The following is a 15,267-nucleotide window of genomic DNA, read 5'->3' as shown; positions in this document are numbered from 1 at the left end:
AGGCAGAGAGGCAGAGAGGCAGAGAGGTAGAGAGAGAGGCAGAGAGGCAGAGAGGCAGAGAGGCAGAGAGAGAGGCAGAGGCAGAGTCAGAGAGAGGCAGAGGGATCTCTGCAAGTTTGAGGCCAGCAAACTACAGAGTGAGTTCCAGGCTAGGGTTCCAAAGAGAAACCCTATCTCAACAACCAAAAACCAAAGCAAACGAAAACGAAAACCCTCAAACTTAAATTACATCAGAAACAAAGGTAATACTAATAACATATACTTCTTTGTAATTAATGTACTAGACTTTTTTTTTTGTTTGTTTGTTTTTTGTTTTTCGAGACAGGGTTTCTCTGAGTAGCCCTGGCTGTCCTGGAACTCACTTTGTAGACCAGGTTGGTCTCGAACTCAGAAATCCACCTGCCTCTGCCTCCCAAGTGCTGGGATTAAAGGCGTGCGCCACCACTGCCTGGCTGTACTAGACTTTTTAATATGCTCTTGAGGTCATTTATGTCTCTTGTATGTACTATGCTTATAGTAGAAGTACTATGTAACAGCAGGCTGTTATAATTTCTTCAATCCCCTTTCAATGACATAAAATTGGCAGGTTGAAATTGTTCTTGGTGGATGTATGGACAGACCTAAGAGAGTGATGGGAAAAATTAAATATAGCTTAAGCTTAAAATACGACTGTGGTTATTACATTGTGATTTTCACAAAAATAAACAAATAATCTTCTAGTGTCTGGAAACTGTTACCATAGTGTAGAAGTTCCCCTGCATAGTTGTTACAGGGGCAAAGCTTTCACTTGCATCCTAGGGTTCATCCCAAAACACAACTTTTCTTTCCTTATACCTCTAAATATAATACAAGTAAAATATTTACCAATGTTTGTGTGGGAAGCGTGGTTGAAAATTCTAGGTTTGCTACAGGCATAAGAACTTAGCAAAGGTTAACAAAGTCATGCTATAAAAAATCAGCAATCTTTTTGGAACTTGGAATAAAGAACCCTGCATATGCTGGGGCTGGAGGGCTGGTCCAGTGGTTAGGAGTTTTTTTTGCTCTTCCAAAGGATCTGAGTTCAGTTCATAGCACCCACATTAGGCAGCTCACAACCTCCTGTAACTCCAGGTTCAGAGGATCTGATGCCATCTTCCAGCCTTCATAATTACCCCCTCCCATTGTCTACTTTATTACTTGAAAGTTGTACCATGCACCTTTATATAAACTCATATATTCACCTCCTCTCCTGTCATCTGGTTGCTACATATTTCCCAGCAGAGCTTTGCTTTAGGCTGCCTTTTATACTTCCTCTGGAAAGCTGTGGGTTCTTTGGTAACAATTCCGGGAAAGACCCTTGAAGGAAAATGGCTATTGCATTGTTCCTGGTGGGAAATTGCTTACCTGTGATCTTCAACGAGTGTTCAAATCCTCACTCCTTGTATCTCCTTACTACCTCTGTGAAAATCCTTCAGAACTAGGGAATTTATTACCCAGGATTTTTCTTTCGTTTTGGCTCTAGCCAACCCAAGTTTAAATTTGTTTTCCTTCAAAATTCCATCTGCTAGCGCTATGTATAGGTGTAAGCACTGACCAAAGAGAGCATGGGATAGCCACTCAGCGTGGACGTATAAGTCATAAGGACGTATCAGGGGATGTAACTGGAACTTTAAGCAGCCTTCATAAGCTTATGTCTGTGAGAGAGGAGGCATGCACTGATGCTGTACACTGATATTGGATGTTAGTTAGATGAGGCAAGAAATGAAGTTGTTTTGACACGATATACAAATAGCCAGTATTTTTTCTTTAGTCTACACTGGGAACCAGGTAATGTTCATTCGTGACAGTGATATAAACTCCATGTTTATGCTTGCTGTTTTCCAGACGTCTGTGAAGTTTACTCTCCCTTTGACCTTTGTTCTCCAACAGGACTGGCAATCGCAAAGCGGATCCAGATTTCGGACCTGCCTCAGCTGGTCGCTGCTTTCCACAGTCTAGTGGGCCTGGCGGCAGTGCTTACTTGCATGGCTGAGTACATTGTAGAGTATCCACATTTTGCAATGGACGCCACGTCAAATTTCACCAAGATTGTGGCTTACCTAGGCACTTACATAGGTGGAGTCACCTTTAGTGGGTCTCTTGTGGCCTATGGAAAATTACAGGGTAAGTGGTTTAATATAATGTATAGGTAAATGTCTATTTTTCAGGGTATCTATGGGTCTGTTTTAATTTTAGAAAACTCCTTCAGAGTAGAGAGACCTTCAGAAGTGATTTGTATAGCACTCAGACACCCGTAAAAGATTTTCCCCTCAAAAAGGTGATTTATTTTAATTCTTAGAGAGTCTAAGCTTTGTAACAATTTCTTCTGCAGACAGGTGATAATGGAAAGTAGTACACAAAAATTTGTAGATATTAATGGATATTCAATAATATGTATGAGCGAAATAACAACTCCATAGCCTTCGTTTAGAGATGACTATATATTGTCTGCAGAAATGAACTTGTGTTTCCTAGAGACGCATTTGCTGGATGAATTTGGTTAACAGAACTCATTCTGAAAAGCAGCACGAGCTTTAACACTCTGCCACGGCAAATTTTACTACTGCAGTGTGGAGTCATGAAAATGGAAGCTGAGGGGAAAATCCAGAGAGCCTCTGTGCAGTGCGCTCACAAAGGAGTCCCTGGAGAGACTTGTTTGTGATGTAAAAATATGTTTTTGCCTCTGAATAGTAAAGTTATTAAATGGAGGAAACTTCCATTAAGCTTTAAAAAAAAAATCACAAATGAACTTCAAGTCTAAGACATTCTTGTCTCTGGGTCTTTCTTTAGAAATAGCTAAAAATGGTTCTCCCTGGGGCTCAGTTGATAGCATTGGAAATGCTAAGGTCCCAACACTCTGTGTTGAAGTTGTAAATAAACAAAACTACACTTAACAACTTCTGTGTTGGTCATATGGGGGTGGGGATCAATTTTTAAGATTCTATGTTAGAGTATGTGGTCATGTAGGGAAAGGTATAGTTAAGTTGAACCATATTTTCCTGTCTCTGCTAATTTGTTAGATGTAGAACTTTTAACATGCCTTTATATTTCATATCTGGTGCTATAAAATGATATTTGAGGCACTATACTATTATTCTGATGTTCAATTTTGGTACTTTAGGATTAAATGACGTGTGGGGTTTCCCACAGCACACCTAGGCTCTGACTGTGATCTGCTTTGGCCCAGGTATTCTGAAATCAGCCCCTCTGCTGCTCCCTGGAAGGCACGCACTCAATGCAGGCCTGCTGGCTGCTAGCGTGGGTGGGATAATCCCGTTTATGGCCGACCCTAGCTTTACCACAGGCATCACCTGTCTGGGCTCTGTGTCCGCACTCTCTACTCTCATGGTAAGTCCCTGGAGATGGAGAAGTATGTACTGAGAAGAGCTGGGAAGTTGTTGTTAGACTACAATCTGATCATGCTTCTGTCTCTTCAAGATCCCCAAGGGAATAAGCATGTCTAACCATTGGTTACATGCTCATCATTTTAGAATACAGAAACTTTAAAAAGTATGAGAAGAAAATCATGTTCTGCTAATTGACTATTTAAGAGTCATCATATTTGACTCCTTTATTGTTCTGGGGTTTTCACACTATTAACGTGCCGATGAACAGGAATTTTAAAAGCCCAGGGTTTTAATTAACTCTGTTTGCTAGGCACTTACTCTGTGACAAGTTTTACAAGTAATACTTTGAGGTTTATATAATATGTGTAAGGTGGTCACAGCTCATGAGTTGCTCTCACGTTCTTTGAAAAATATAATATGGAATCCAACAGTTATGTAAAATGAGCTACAGTTAATAAGCCCTGTGTTCACTGAGAGGGTTCATCCTTTTATCGTGGGTTTTCTCTTCCTCTCATGTCTGACTTTTGCATATAATATAGTGATATAAACAGAGATCCTGCCTCTGTGTTCGGTTTGGGATTTTATTAGTAGAGAATGCCATTGCATGCAATTCTGCTATTCTTTCTTGCTTCACATTCCTCTGGACTGGTTTATACTTTGTAGATAGTCTTTTTATATATATTTTAAAGATTTATTTATTATTATACATAAGTACACTGTAGCTGTCTTCAGACATACCAGAAGAAGGCATCAGATCTCATTGCAGATGGTTGTGAGCCACCATGTGGTTACTGAGATTTGAACTCAGGACCTTCGAAAGAGCAGTCAGTGCTCTTACCCGCTGAGCCATCTTGCCAGCCCCTAGTCTTTATATTTTAAGGTGAGAAACAAAGTATTTATAGTACAGAATTAGCTGTCTAGTGATTTCTTATCAAATACTGACCCTGGTTCAGAAACACAAGATCTGTAGTATACAAATGAAACTTGTTCACGAGTTGTCATAAGGTTAGACCTTGGCTTCAGTACGGACACTTTAGGTCACTGAGGAATGACCTGAGATCTGCTTTGTGTGCCTTACAGTTCAGCTTTCTTCTGTCTTATCTGCTGACGATTGTTTTGCTTTATTTTAAATGAAAGAAAATAGTTTCTTTTTTTAAATTTTTAATCTAATCAAGCAGAAGTCCCTACAATCAAACCTAAAATATAGAAATTTAAAATGTAAAGAATCGTCATTTTTGAGAAATGATGACTATATTTAAAAGGAACTCAGTAGCCAATATGAAAATATCCCCATAACCCAAAGTATAATTTTAATTGCTTTTGGCTTATATACTCTCATAGAAACAAAGCCCAAAAATGTAGAGGTATATAGAATGAGTAACAAAAGTCCCAGCCCCCCCCCATCCTTTTTACTTTTACTTTCTTGTATTTAATAACTTTGGACTGCATCATGGACATTGCTTTTTTATTTTTATTTTTGATGCATTGGATTCTGTTGTATTCATCCCAAATATTGATATTGAAAACCACTTATAATTCAATTTTTTGGTATTAATTTTGTTTTGGAGCAGCTCTCTTATAGTCTCTCTTATAGTCCATCAACTGAAACCTGTTGTTATTTTAGCCTTAACAGAATTGTTTGCATCTGACCCACAGTTTAAGTATTAACTAGAGATTTGGGTAGTGTTTATATATAGCATTTGGGGCTCCTTCAAATCATTCTAGCCTGCTCCTTTGTAGGATTTTTCTTTTTCACTTTTCAGCTCCCTTTGCCACCAAATCCATGTCCTCTGGATCGTCAAACAAGTAAGGCTGTGGACTGATGGCCTTAGTTTTGTCTCCTCCACTTGATTCCAGCAGGGGCCTGACTTCAGTCTAAAGCCATCAAGAGCTGGGTATATCAAGACACTCATTGGTATATTTCATTTTTCCAAGGGAGACTTCTTTCCAGTTTCTGCTAGTTTTCATCCCTTCTTTTATTTAGGGAATTTTTGGGGGTGGTGACTAAATGTTTAACAGAGATAATGCTATGTCCATGAGAGAGTTGATCATATGGGAGACTTGATCCTCACCAAGAATTATGTGGATATTTATTAATTAAAAAATTAGAATGTCTTAGAACCAAGATGTTGACCGTTAGAGGCCTGGTTGTGTGTGCTCACGTCGGGGTCTTCTTTGATTTTTCTGGCTAGGGTGTGACTTTGACAGCTGCCATTGGTGGTGCTGACATGCCTGTTGTCATCACTGTGCTGAACAGCTACTCGGGCTGGGCTCTGTGTGCCGAGGGCTTCTTGCTCAACAACAACCTGCTGACCATCGTGGGCGCGCTCATCGGCTCCTCTGGTGCGATCTTGTCGTACATCATGTGTGTGGTAAGAAATGCACATGGGAAAGGGAAGGGGAATGACCCGGAGACCTGGATGTGCTTGCAGCAGAAATAAATCTATTGGCTTTTATCATTTTCAGCAGAAATATGAGAATTTTTAGAGGGAATTGCTAAAGCCATCTTAAGGATATCCAACTTCAAGGTGTTAGGAAAAGCTTAAAGAGTAAAACTCTTCTAATGCAGTTCTGCATTTGGAGAGGAACACTTAATATTTATTAGTTTAGGGTATTTTCCCCCATTCTCTCTGTTTGTGTAGTCCTGTGTATTTGCTTGTCTGACCTTAACTGTGTTTTTCAATTCAGAATCCTTTTGTCTTTCTGTGGTGGGAGACAGGCTCCTGTGTGTGGTACAGCCCTGGCTGGCCTTGCATTTGGGACTGGGACCCCTCGGCCCTCCCTGCTTTTGTCTCTCCCAGTGCTAGGATTACAGAAAAGCAGGATGATTCGCTGTACCTAGCTTTCACTTAAGTTTTAGAATATTCCATACTATCGTCTTGTCTTTTTAATCATGAAAGACCCTGCCTCTAAAATCTTATTTAAGGGGCTTTATGGTAATCTGCCACCTGGATATACAAAGTTGATTTAATTTCTCTCAGCACTTCGCAGCTTAGGTTAGCCTTTTAAATTTATCTTTGTGCATAGTACATCGTTAACATTTTTCATGTGTTTTATTCTTTGAAATTTTCATTTAACTCTCTATATGCGTTTTGATGAAATTCACCCCACTTGATGGGTTTGGTAGCACATGCCTTTGCTTTAAGAATAGCATGCTCTGTCGAAAACAGGACATCTGAGCTTTACCCCATAACCCCAGCGTCAGTAGTGCTGTAAAACATGAACATTTACATAAAAATTATAAGGTGGCAGATGTATCAATTAGCTTAATTCAATCATTCCACATAGTATGCATATTTAATGTGTATCACATTCAAATGTGGGTCGGTTTTTATTAGTAAAAGTTTGGGGAGAGTCTTGGAAGGCTGTCTTTAGTAACGAGGGAGGCACTTGTTTTAACTCTAAAGTCAAATTAAACAAGTTTAGGAAGAAGAGGGGAGAGGCTTCCACTCCCGCCCCTGCTTTAAGAGTGAGCTCCAGATGAGCCTTAACTTCGTAGATAACTGTGGGAGCAGGAGAGGAGCTGCAGTTAGGAGAAGATAGAAAATTACAGGAGTTCACAAACCAGCTGAGTCAGGCTTTGCTTATTAAGTCAGGACTGTGGAGTATTGATTGTCAGGCTCTCTTTCTCTGTATTGCATTCAGCTCAATTCAGCAACCTTTTTCTTGATAACATTCACATTGCACTTATATTTAGGGTCCCATGTTCAAAGACACAGTTTTAATTCTTGAAATATTTATCATGTCACCAATGAAAGAAAGATAAGCAAGTCTGTTTTTCAAATAAAATAAAAAATGAACACAGAAAAAAAAATCCAACTATTTGGAAGGAGGTCGGGGGGAAGGGGGCAGGGACGGGGCAGGAGCACTCTGTTAGTTTGAGGCTAGCCTTGCCAGGGTTACACAGTGAGACCTTGTCTCAAAAGGAAAAGAGCCCATCCCCATCGTCCCTTCCCCCACTATCCCTGTCCACCCCCATCATTCATTCCCCCACTGTCCCTGTCTACCTCCATCGTCCCTTCCCCCACTGTCCCTGTCCCCCTCCATCATATTTCCCCCACTGTCCCCGTCACCCTCCATTATCCTTCCCCCACTGTCCCTGTCACCCTCCATCGTCCTTTCTCTCACTGTCCCCACACCCCCTTCACCACTGCTTTTCCCAACTTCATGTGCTTTTTTTTTTTTTAATTTTAATTTTTTCTCCACTAAGTCCACTTAGTGTCCACGGATGTAGTGCAATCTGCCAGAGCATGAATAGCCTCTCTGGGACTAGAGCTCCCTCTCGGAGTCCCTGAGAGGCCATCAGTTCACAGTAGTTCCTCGGCTAGGGGTGGGACTTGACCTCCCCGATCCGTGCATTTTCAATTTTCTAGGATAGAGTTCTTAGAAAGAATTCATTCCCTGGGAGAGGCTTTCTGTACTTATTGTGTGACAGCTTGTTCTGACCTTCTCCTGCCCATCTATGACAATGCCGATCATGAAGATTTATGGTGAATGTGACTTTTTCTGTAATAGAAAAATTCAGAACAGAAAAGTAGCAACATAAATACTTCCCAGTTTCCTTTTTGTTCCTAGATCATTCCCTTTTCGTGTTTTATTCTTTAATCTTTTTTTTTTTTAACAGCCCACTCGTTATCCCCCTCTCGGTCTACCTTTTGACTGTTCTACATCCCACCTCTTCCCCTCCACCCCCCAAAAGGATCCCCCGCCCCCACCCCACCAGATCTCCCCAATCTCTGGGGCCCCAAGTCTCTTGAGGGTTAGGTGTATCTTCTCTGACTGAGTCCAGACCCACAGTCCTCTGCTGTATATGTGTTGGGGGCCTCATATCAGCTGGTGTATGCTGCCTGGTTGATGTCTTAGTGTCTGAGAGATCCTGGGGTCCAGGTTAGTTGAGACTGCTGGTCTTTCTATAAGGTCACCCTCTTCCTCAGCTTCAAAGTCAAAGAGCTCTCTCTTTCTCTGGCTTTGCTATGGGGTTTTCTGGCTCTAATTCCCTTCTTGATAGCAAAGAATATCTTGCAAATAACTCTAAATTTGACTGAAAATTTTTTTGTTTTATTTTTTTTTCAACATTTATTTATTTATTATATGTAAGTACACTGTAGCTATCTTCAGATATCCCAGAAGAGGACATCAGATCTCGTTACGGATGGCTGTGAGCCACCATGTGGTTGCTGGGATTTGAACTCACGACCTTCAGTAGAGCAGTCGGTGCTCTTAACCACTGAGCCATCTCTCCAGCCCCTGAAAATTTTTTTGTAGTTATTATTCTTTACAGGACAGTTTTGGATTACTGTTGAAATCTACTTGCAGTGCTTTATAACAAAACAGATTAAAAAAACTGCATTATTTTCAATGACTATATCTTTACCAAGAGTATATAGGATATGACTCTGAACATTTAAATAATAAAAAAAAGCTAACTTAACAAAACTATCCCAAAGCTTACAAACATCTTAGCTTTATAGATAACCTTAATGTGTTATACCTTAATAATATATTTAGGACAATTATATACCCTTGTGCATATATATATGTGTGTGTGTGTGTGTGTGTGTGTGTGTGTGTATTTCTTTTTTCCTTTCTTTGAGACAGGTTTCTCTGTATAGCCCTGGCTGTGCTAGAACTCATTTTGTAGACCAACCTGGCCTTGAAGTCAGAGATCCATCTACCTTTCCCTCCAAAGTGTTGGGATTAAAAGCATGTCTGGCTACAGTTTTTTTTTTTTTTAAATTAAAAATGGTTTTTTGTATTTTTTTTTTCCTCAAGCCTACAGCACCCGGTATTCCCAGGCGGTCTCCCATCCAAGTACTAACCAGGCCCGACCCTGCTTAGCTTCTGAGATCAGATGAGATCGGGTGTGTTCAGGGTGGTATGGCCGTAGACTTTTTTTTTTTAATGTACTATTTTTGAAAGTGTTATATATAGACATTGAACTTGTCACTTTCTCTCTTTCTTCCCCTCTCCAACATGTCCTCCCCCAAATTCAAGGTCCTTTCTCCTTGTAAACGTATGCACACATATGTATAGACAACATATAGAGTCCGTTTCGTGCTGCTTGTGTGTATACGTGTCCAGGGCTGACCACCTAAGTAAGATTCCCTGGAGGAAGTGGATTTTTCCTTCCTCAGTAGCCATTGGCCACCTTCATCTAGGAGTGGGACCTTGTGGAACTTCCCCGATCCACATTGACACTCAGCTGGTGACAGTGTAGGTAGGCACTTGTTTAGGCAAACATATTGCTGAGATTTCATGCGTGCGTTCCCTTTGTCATGTCTAGGGGGCGCTATCTAGCAGCAGGCACCATCTTTAGGCTCTTTTTAAAATTTGTATAACGCATTTATTTTTTTAATTAATTAATTTACACTTCATATTTTATTCTCCCACCCTGTCCACCTTCCGACTGTTCCACATCCCATACCTCCTCTCTACCCCTCCCTGTCTCCAGTGGATGTCCCCCCCCCACCCCCCCCACCCCACCTGACCTCTAAACTCCCTGGGGCCTCCAGTCTCTTGAGGGTTAGGTGCATCACCTCTGAATGAACACCGGCAGTCCTCTACTGTATGTGTGTTGGGGGCCTCAGATCAGTTGGTAGTCCAATGTTTGAGAGATCTCGGGGGTCCAAATTAATTGAGACTGCTGGTCCTCCTACAGGATCACCCTTCTCCTCACCTTCTTTCAGCCTTCCCTAATTCAACAACAGGGGTCAGCTGCTTCTGTCCATTGGTTGGGTGCAAATATCTGCATCTGACTCCTTCAGCTGCTTGTTGGGTTTTCCGGAGTGCGGTCATGCTAGGTCCCTTTTTGTGAATGCTCCATAGCCTCAGTAATAGTGTCAGGCCTTGGGACCTCCTCTTGAGCTGGATCCCACTTTGGTAGGCTCTTACAAGGTTTCCGCCTCCCTTTCTGGTGGTTTTTCCAAGTTTTAGGTGTAAAGTTTATACTGCAAATGTTTCATTTGGTATTGGGCACTGCATGGTCATTTATTCTCTATGCTGTGACCAGCCATGGGTCTCTGTAATAGTCTCCATCTGTCGCACAAAAAAACAAAAAAACCCAAAAAAACCAAAAACCAAAAAAACTCTTGGATGAGGGCAAGAGCTCCACACCTGGCTTCTTTGCTTACCTCGGGTTACATAAAACCTTCATTCTTGCATTTCAGCATTTTCCTTGGCTCTAATTGAGAGATATCATGTCAATTAAAACACTGGAGTTATCTTTTTGTAATAAAAATGTTTTTGTGGTTTTGCTCATCTTGTAAAACACAGGGCTTGACAGTCCAAGTTTAAAACAACCCAGTTATTATGTAGTCCAAGTTGTTCAAAAAAAAAAAAAAAAACTTGGAATTTGGAAATTTTATACCCTGTTGAAAACTTCAAGGCTCTGGGGTGTTTAAATTGCCAATACCTTTAAATAATAGTTGTACTTAGTTCTTTACAAATGCAGTTTTCTTTGAAAAGGAACTTTTAAAGCATTTTACTTTGTATCATGTGGAGAATTTAAGTGGCCAGCAGGGGGCAGAAGATTTTCATTATTATTGCAAGGCGATTTGCCAGAAAATTGAGTTTTAAAATCAAATTGCAAGATTTGAGTTATTTTATCTTATTTGGCTTTTTTTGTTTCATTTTGTTTTCATTTTAGACAGAATCTTACTATCTAGCCCAGGCTGGCCTTAAACTATGTATCCACCTCCCTCAACCTCCTGAATGCTGGAGTTACGGGCATGCACCACCATGCCTGGCAAAATATTTGAACTCTATCGATGCTAGTGGCGTATGGATATAGGGGAATATGGAGAAGGATTTGTATGTAGTTCTTGGGACATCATCAAGAGCACCTTTTACATTTTTACCCTTGTTTCTTTAATGGAGAGATATATAAATTTATATATATAAATGTACATATATACATTTATAAAATATATATTTAGCAGCTTATGTTCCAAGTTTCTGATCTGTGTCTTTTACTTGTTGCCTTTTCCTTCCTATTCAGTTTCCATGTTGTTGTAGCCACAGTAGCTCCTACAGTAATTTTTTAGTAATAGTAACTAGAATGAATTGCCCAGTAAAAGGTACATATTAGACATACTCTTTCCTGTGTGTTCTTGTAGAATGATGTCATCTTTCTCCCTTTTTTCTCTCTATTCATGTGTTAGAATGTTTTCCTAGTCTTTCTTTTAATTCTACTGCCTCAAACACTCCATTCCCATCTATGCTTTATAGTGTTTTTTTATTTGAGTTCTTATACTAATAACCTCCTTATAACTGTAAGAACTATAAACATATTAGATCAGATTAGTACTCTATAATAATATTTTTTTACTCATCTGGATTTAAGGACAGTTTAAACCTTAATTAATTATTAAGATTACCCCAAGGCTGGATGTGGTAGTTCTTGACTTTGATCTCAGCACTTGGGAAGCAGAGACAGAGGCAGGCAGATCTCTGAGTTTGAGGCCAACCTGATCTATATAGTGTGTACTAAGCAAGCCAAGACTATACAATAAAATCAAAAACAAACAAACAAACCAACCCTACTCCAATCCAGGCACAGCAGCACACACTTGTAACTTCAGCACTTGGGAAACTGAGGTAGAGAGATCATGAATTTTGCATGCAGATGGGATGATGTAGAGATTCAACGCCAGCTCATACCTATGAAGATCCTATTTCAGAAAGAAAGTTCAGTTATGAAATACAAGATGTAGGGTATTTAGAAGGCTAGAAAAGGACAAAGGAAAATTTTTTAATTGATTATTATTTTTTATTTTTCTATAATGAAACCTTATTAAAGTTATAAAATTTAAATTGAGTCAGTTCTCAGTCCTAAGAGTATTAGGTCCATTTGTAGATTTGCACAGCTTCCATGCATAGGTCATATTTTCTGAAAGGACAAAGGAAAATTAACGTCGTGATTCCCATTCATCATTTAACTGTTAACCCATTCATCATTTAACTGTTAACATTAGTATTCTAATTCTGGATGGTTGAGTTTGAGTTCACCCCCTTTATAATATATTATGCTATTCTAATGTTTAATTTCCTAACTAGTATATTTTTAACATTTACACATTAGTATAACATATATATTTCCAAATCCACTGTATGAAATGTTTGGAACAAGTGGTTACAATATTCCTTAGTTAGGTTTTTACTAGGACAAGGAAATGGTCTGAGGGGGTGAGCTTTTGTTGTCAGCTATTGATCCTGATGAATTCTCTGAGAACCCTGACAGGCTGAGCTCTCATTGTCAGTGTGTACTTTCCATTGTTCCCTGCGCTTCCACATGCAATTACAAAACAGTGAGGGACCAGTCAAAAACAGGCCTACCATAGTTTTAGGTTTTTAAAGTAGATTCATCCTAAATTTCTCTTATAGTTGATACCCACCCCCCATGCCCTCTTCACTGATTTGAAGCATGTACTGGTTTATTATAAGAAACTTTTAAAAGAGTTGTGCTTAATAGCTCAAGGTAGTTTATAATAACAACAACAACAACAACAACAACAACAACAACAATAATAATAATAATAATAATAATAATAATAAAAGATGAAATCCTGGCCTCTCAAAGTTATTTTAATACTGTAGGTCTTATGCTGAGTCATTTACAAACATGAGGTTGTTTAATCCCCACAGTAGTTTTGGAGGTGAGAAATAGTTTCATTTTGCATAGAACATGTTTTAAGATGTACACCTTTGTGTCTATGACACCAGATCCAGCAGGCATAGTCAAATGAACACAATGTTTGGTAAATTAATCTTGAGTGTTCCTGAAAAGGGAGCAAAGGACTATTTTGTTAATTTATTTATGACTTTAGAGTCTTATATGGATTGGTTACAGAGGCAGATGCTGTTAGAGTCTGTATGGTACCGGTATATTGCCCTTCTTTAGTGTTTATTGAAGCAAAACATGTAAGTCCAAACCAGAGCAGGGTGGTTTTATTGTGTGGGAGGAAATGGAATGCTCCCCAAGTGACTAACCAACAATCTCTAAAATCAAAGTTTTGTCCTGACAGCGAATTCCTTTGGGTATCCTCTGAGCCCAGTCCTGGGGTACACAACAAGCCATTATAATACAAACTGAGAAAGGCTGACATGTCCCTTGACCTGCTTCATGCCAAACTATAGAGGTCAAGTTCCTTATGCTTCTGTGGTGCCTCTGCGTGCACTCGTGCCTGGGAGATGGAGCTCTTTCCAAACTGGGAAAGCATTTAGACAAGGAAAAAAACTTCTCATCTTTCTTTTCAAGTGGAGTTAGAACATGATGAAGTAAGTCAAAAGCCAGGCCAAGAAGAATTTTATTTTATTTTATTTTATTTTATTTTCCTTTGTGATTTATTGATCAGTATCTACAGAACACCGAGACAAGAGACAGCACTAAATGGTATATACTGCTATTGCTTCAGTTTAGTGTGCTTTTATGACCTTTCTTTTTTGTCTTCAGACTAATTTCTTTCAGAACAGCTGGAATTACGGAAGTTAATGATCTCTTTAATGCAGAACATGACTTTCGTTTTAGGACTTATTAGCTCAAAAGGAACAGTCTTGGGCAGTGTGGCAACCTTTTTTTGTGTGTCTTGGAATCTGGGAACCCCTCAATCTGTGCATAAGTGGCCACAGGATGGTCTTATGAATTACACAAGGAAGGGACTAGAATAAGGGGTTGGGGTGGGGGGAAGAGGCACAAAGCTGTAAACCCTAAACATTTGTTGTGAACACAATGTTGCAATAGTAAATTAAGAGATGAAAAGTAATGTAATTTTTAAGAGACCACTTCGAATTAGTATAATGGTGATATAATTCTGCTTATGTGTTTAACAAGCAGATTTTGATTGTTTTTTTTTTTTTCAGGTTTTGATTGTTAAACCACTAATTTTTTTCCTCCCTGAGTTCCATCCCCAGTGAGTGCACTTTAATTAAATGTCCTTAGAACTCCTTCCCTCTTCCCCTGTTCAGTTTTATAGGAGAAATAATGCTTTTTCTTAAGCTAAGTTAGAATGATAATGCTTCTGTCCTCACACATGATCTCTGTGTCATGTGCTTCTGTGCTCTGCTGGTCCTGTTGTAAAGTGAGGTGGACTCTCTGTCCATTGGAGAAAAGTTCTCTGTAATGGGAACCTCAGCATATGAGTTGATTTGTGTGTGTATGTGTGTATGATATATGCACATGGGTCCATAGGGAGAGCATGGCCTATACGTACGGAGGGCAGAAAGGGCAGAGTCTTCCTTTCTCTTTCTCTGCCTTTATCCTTTGAGGTAGGATTTCATGCTGAGTCTGGAGCTCCGCTCCCAGTGCCCGTCTAGGTTGGAGTGTGTGGGACTATGCCTAGTTCATGGGGGTGTGTGGTAACTGGGATCTAAACTCCTGTCTGTCCTCATGCTTGCTCTGCAACCACTCAGCCACAGAGCCATCTCTCCAGCCCCCAAGATAGGCTTTTCAAGTTAATTTTTAATGACAAGAGTTTAGTAGAACATATTTTTTTTTTGAGAGTTAAATCTCAGAACCTTGTAATCAAAACTGGAAAAGATTCACAGACATCAAAAGTTGAATGTTTGGGGAGTCCCAGTTATGACTGCTTCAGTTTTTATTCAGAAGTTTACAAACTTTCTGATCGGCTGGGATTAGGATGTTAATTCAAAACATCAAAATTTCTCTTATCCCCTTATCCATCATCTTGGAAATTTATGTTATTTATTAAAGTGTGGCTATTTCCCACGTTCCATCTCCCTCTTCCTATGCTAGATCTCCCCAGCTGTGTAAATCTCTCTTCATGGTTGTCACTGGCCTTGTTATTGTTGTATGGATGACCCTGCTTTTTTCTGATGGGATATTATTGAAGATTTCTGGATGCTTCTTCCTCCTCCTCCTCCTCCTCCTCCTCCTCCTCCTTCTCCT

General features: G+C 39.7%; 1 protein-coding gene and 1 non-coding gene across 6 annotated transcripts in view; one reads left to right on the top strand and one right to left on the bottom strand.

Annotated features, from left to right (window-relative positions):
• The window catches only part of Nnt (nicotinamide nucleotide transhydrogenase), a 105,857-nt gene that overhangs the window by 66,069 nt on the left and 24,521 nt on the right, over window positions 1-15,267 (top strand). For all 5 annotated transcript variants that reach the window (XM_031360716.1, XM_031360715.1, XM_031360714.1 and 2 more), the window contains 3 exons: window positions 1,909-2,142; window positions 3,206-3,366; window positions 5,558-5,737. In XM_031360716.1, coding sequence (XP_031216576.1) covers window positions 1,909-2,142; window positions 3,206-3,366; window positions 5,558-5,737 — 575 coding nt within the window. The remainder of the gene's footprint in view (window positions 1-1,908; window positions 2,143-3,205; window positions 3,367-5,557; window positions 5,738-15,267) is intronic.
• Window positions 9,136-9,254, bottom strand: LOC116083965. The gene has a single exon (XR_004115952.1). It is a non-coding gene; the product is annotated as a 5S ribosomal RNA (ribosomal RNA).

The sequence above is a fragment of the Mastomys coucha genome, unplaced genomic scaffold (assembly GCF_008632895.1).
Source record: "Mastomys coucha isolate ucsf_1 unplaced genomic scaffold, UCSF_Mcou_1 pScaffold8, whole genome shotgun sequence".
NCBI lineage: Eukaryota > Metazoa > Chordata > Mammalia > Rodentia > Muridae > Mastomys > Mastomys coucha.
The sequence above is the reverse complement of the archived record's forward strand: the minus strand, read 5'-3'. Positions and strand labels throughout refer to the sequence as shown.